Here is a 5,029-nt window from a genome sequence, read left to right as displayed (position 1 = left end):
TTCATCCTGACAGCCGGCAAGCTCCTTCTGCCTTCATATTGGCTTACGTCCAACATCCCAAACAGGAGCTAGTTATTACCTAAAATTGACCAGTTATACCATACTGAAGAATTGGTAGCACTTTCTACACATAGCTTTTCCGCTTTCTTGCTTGTCTGGAGTCTTTGGGTATCGTACAGGAAATCAGAAAAATTCATTTCTATGTGTACACCTAACCCTACATCTTAAACTCTGGACTTGAGCATCATGTTTGCAGACCTCTGCCCCCCCCTTCTTCTCGACCCCCTCCCCCACCCGGCTTATTGATAGAACCCTATGGTTTACTCTCTCCATTTTCTTGGGCCCAGACTGGGTTCCTACTAAGCTAATTGTTTCACGTGAAGGTTTATTATTCAACATTGGGCCCAGGTCCTGTCCCAAATGTATGTCTAATTTAATGATAACAAGTAAGACTTAATCGTCTTTTTTTCAAGGTAACGATATTTCGACGAAGATGTGGGTGTTTACATCCCTATAGATATGGACATCCTCTAGTACTCATTACCGTTCTTGAGATCGAAAGAGTCCTTTGAACACTGTATTGTATTATTTGTGATGTAACATACCTGCATTGTTGTATCTGTTGCGTTGCTGTCAAGTTACCAATATTGTTTCAATAAATAAAACATTGAAAACAAAACACACTGATTACAAGCAAACAGGTCACAGGTGAGGATGTTGCTTTTAGTAGCCATTCAAACCCATTTGTGTCAACTTCTGTGCATGTTATCAGGCCAAAATCACTAGGGTGTATAAACTTTTGATCCGGGTCATTTGGATATTTTGGGTCATCATTATGATTTAAAAAGAGAATAGTGTGAATAGTGTGAATAAATCAGAAGAGACTGCAGGGCGAGATCTCGGGCCGCGCGTCCGCGCAGGTGCGATACGGAAGACATCATGCAATGTCAGTGGATGGGCAAAGCTAACTGCGCATGCCCAAGAAAACAAAATAACAGCGCAGGTGCCAGGAAAATAAATGAACGCTGCGAGGGCCGCTTCAAGAGGAAATGACTGATGGATGTGAAGCGTCTGTGTCCGGGGGGGGAAAGAGCTGCCCCCGGACAATCTTCAGGTATGAGTGACAAATTTTAAAAATGCTTCTTTCTGCGGTGGAAGGGACGCCAAATAAAAGAGCCACCTTGACAGAATACAGCATTAGTGCTGCACAAGGTGGCTCTTTAAGTTAAAAACGCCTGGAGGGGGTGACAGGTTCCCTTTAAGTCTACTATGCCAAGCACTGCTCATGTGAAAGGCCTACCGGGAATTCACCTGCTTCCCTTTGAGCCAGTCCTTAGCCTGTCTACATATAGGAACCAGGTAAGGGGTGCAGTTACATTTACAATCATAATTATTCAACCTGCACTGTAGATTTGGTTTGTTCGCAACAGGATCATGATGGTTTGTGCTGATGAAGAATTTTCAAACTTTGAAACGAGTTGATTAATCCACCACATACTTGATTCCTGTCTTCTCAACATTATTAAATTGGCAACACAGTTAAACCCATTTGATTCCAGGTTTTTTACATTTCCAATACCGTGGGTCTGCAGCAACCAAAATTTTCACATTTCCAATACCGTGGGTCTGCAGCAAACAAAGTTTTTTTTAGTGGTTATGAGTACACAACCTGATCAGGTGAGCACAATTGCCTACATTCTCCCTACTTTATATCCAGATAAGACCATATTACACTTTTTTTCCAGGCAGTTTTTTTACTCTCTTGATATCTTTTTGTACCTTTTTCCATGCCTTTGCAAGACAGTGATTTCTTCTCTTAACTTTTTGGACCACTTTCTTGACAACCTAAGTATATTAATTAACGGGAGGCTAGTCCGTGTGTGGGACCACCTAGGATTCCTCAGGAAGTCTGCCAGAATCAGTGTCTGGCTATGTGTCATGTTCACAGCAGATCATAGCGGCCAAAAGGCCTCTACGATGTACCAAAGATCTTGTCACGAGAAAGTGAAAAATCCAAAGACTGCATTAGCCAGTAAAAGTGCCATTTTAGGCTTTATTTGTAGTAAACCACTTGAATTTTTTAACATTATTTTTATTTGGGCTTTTCTGCAATTGGCAGAAAGTTTTTACATTTTGCTAATACGTCTAATTCGAAAAGCACGATGGCTCAGTGGTTAGCACTGTACTACATATAGGGTAGCATGGTGGCTCAGTGGTTAGCACTGTACTATATATAGGGTAGCATGGTGGCTCAGTGGTTAGCACTGTACTATATATAGGGTAGCATGGTGGCTCAGTGGTTAGCACTGCAGCCTTGCAGCGCAGGGGTCCTGGGTTCAAATCCCACCAAGGACAACATCTGCAAGGAGTTTGTATGTTCTCCCCGTGTTTGCGTGGGTTTCCTCCGGTTTCCCCGCACACTCCAAAGACATACTGATAGGGAACGTATATCGTGAGCCCCAATGGTGACAGGGATGGTAAAGGGCTGTGAAATTATGGTGCTATATGAGTAAAAATAAATAAATAATATGCTTTGGGAGAAGCATTATGAATGGCACATGGGAAGCATAGGACCTAATGATATATTTTACTTTGGCTCCATGTTACGCCTTTGAACCTCATGCTATATGAACAGATCAGTAGTGAATCCCCCGATACATTATTTTTAATAATAAAAAGGATATTAAATGTAAGAACTGTATGGAAACTTACGCTCCAACATCGGGGATACTTCACGGATTGTTATATCACATTCCCCAACAACATAATGGAAAACATCAGCTTTTACACTTCCTTTAAAAAAACACCTTTAATATCTTGAAAACACACCAATCCGTGCGACGTGGTCTCATCATTAACATCCATTCCTGTTCTTCTCTCCGCGTTTCCATAGCAATTCAGCTTTTCTCTACTGCAAACACTCGCTTGTAATACAGTACTGTAATTATTTCCAGTAATTCCTGTGTAATAATACACTGCGATATAGAACTGTACATTTCACCTCCACGCGCTTCTCTTCCTGGAAACCCACATAAGATATCTACCTTATATTTGATATTAAAAACGGAGTTCTGCGATATGGATTTATAGAAGGTGACAGATTTTTACAATTATTTACTTGTATCCTTTTCGAAAAAAAATGTTAAAAAGCAGCTAATTAGTTGCAAGTTTCAGCTTCTATCGTGCTGGAATCAACAGTGATCATTACCCATTAGTGCAGCCATTGTGCATTATGGGACCGCCTAACTATTACAATGCTCACATAATACATTTCTGGAAAGGATAGAACCATATGCAAGCTCTATTTCTGATTTTCAGCTGTTTCTCAGCTAGTGGGTAGAAACTAGATGCATAGACCTGAGGGATTCCTGTTGTTCTGTCTCTATGTAACACAATCACAAACCCAGGAGGAGCCAACGGAGGACATTATACAGGAAACACTTAGCTGTTAATCTAGTAATGATGTGGAAGAAAACATTTATTATCAAACAGTTACATCATCTATTTGTGTCTCTGCATCTCTCTCTTTTTCTAAATCACCCTTTACTCTCCCTCTCTCTCTACCTTTCACTCTGTCCCTCTCACTTTCACTGCCTCTCCATTTCCCTCACTCTCCCTTTCTCTCCCACTCTTTCTCTCCTTCCCTCTCTCTCCCCCTTTCGATCTTTCTATTTCCCATTCCCCCTCTATCGCCATTTCCCGCTCTCCCCTTTTCCTCTCTCCTTTCCCTTTCCCCATCTCTCTTTCCCTCTCTCCCCCTTTTCATCACTCTCTCCATTTCCCTCAATCCCCATTTCCCTCTCTCTTTCCCTCTCTCCCTTTCCATCTCTCCCTTTCCCTCTCTCCCTTCTTTCCTTTCCCTCTCTCCCTTTTTCCTTTCCCTCTCTCTCCCTTTCCCTCTCTATCCCTTTCCCTGTTTCTCTCTCTCCCATTTCCCCTTCCTCCCTCTCTCCCTTTCCCTCTCTGCCTCATTCCCTTTTCCTCTCCCCCTTTCCCTTTACCTCTCTCTATCCCCCTTTCCCTTTTTCTCTCTCCCACCTACCCTTTTTCTCTCTCTTCCTCTTTCTATTCCCCTTTCCCTCTCCCACCTTTGCCTCTATCCCCCTTTCCTTCTTTCCCACTTTCCCTCTCTTTCCCTTCCCCTTTCCCGTCCTCTCCTCCTTTCCTTCCCTCTCCTCCTTTCCTTCTCTCCCCTTTCCTTCTCTCTCCTCCTTTCCTTCCCTCTCCTCCTTTCCTTCTCTCCCCTTTCCTTCTCTCTTTCCCTTTCTTTTTTGTCTCCCACTTTCCCTCTCTCGTTCACTCTCTCCCCTCATTTTCTCTCTCTATGTTTCCCCTCTCCCTTTCCCTCTCTCTCTCTCCTTCCTCTTCTCCATAGACTTGAATTGGCAGTTATGATTTTATCCCTCAGTGATCTGCTAATCAATCTTCTTTTGAGAAAAATAATTTTAGCTGTTATATTTTTTTACATTGAACCATAATCTTAGGAAGTTTATAGAAGTGGCTCATAAGTGGAGAAAGCAAAAAAATTCTCCAATATCACAAATTTTCTTGTGTTTGCTTGTACTTTTTATTACAGCATTGTTATCTTAAAATCATGGGCACCATTAAAACTGAGAAATATTATAAAATAAAAGAACATAATTACCTTTTGCTTAGTGGGAGTAAATTGCTCGGGCTGCTCTATTTCTTAGAATTGATGAGGGTCAACTACCAGACTCCCATCAACTTCATCTTTTGTGATGCTAAGCCATGTCAGATATCCAAATGTTCTGTAAACTATCTTTTTAATTGCATCTTTGAATGCTCTCCTAACTGCTACAGTACATGCTCATTTTCTAAAACCTTATGTTGCTGCTTGTCACATTGTACAAAAAGTAGCTTGCCATGGCCTTGAATTACTGAGACTATTACTAATTGCAGTGTGTTTTATAGAATCTTGAATCTTATGAAAAAACAGACAGGGGTTGCATATCCTTTCACCTTTTGTACGAGCAGATCTACCAGAAAATCCTCATGTGATACTTTACTT

The 5,029-nt window shown here is 41.5% G+C and overlaps 1 protein-coding gene across 1 annotated transcript; it reads left to right on the top strand.

Annotated features, from left to right (window-relative positions):
* The first annotated feature begins 1,977 nt into the window (after nucleotides 1–1,977).
* LOC141098108 (uncharacterized) lies at nucleotides 1,978–4,478 on the top strand. The gene is made up of 2 exons (XM_073585677.1): nucleotides 1,978–2,032; nucleotides 3,472–4,478. Exons 1-2 carry the CDS (start codon nucleotides 1,978–1,980, stop codon nucleotides 4,476–4,478), a joined length of 1,062 nt encoding a protein of 353 aa, XP_073441778.1.
* The last annotated feature ends 551 nt before the right edge of the window (nucleotides 4,479–5,029 follow it).

This window comes from Dendrobates tinctorius, unplaced genomic scaffold, assembly GCF_039654945.1.
Source record: "Dendrobates tinctorius isolate UK_male_01 unplaced genomic scaffold, ASM3965494v1 ptg000086l, whole genome shotgun sequence".
Lineage (NCBI taxonomy): Eukaryota > Metazoa > Chordata > Amphibia > Anura > Dendrobatidae > Dendrobates > Dendrobates tinctorius.
Note: the sequence above shows the minus strand (reverse complement) of the source record. Positions and strands in the feature narration are given on the sequence as shown.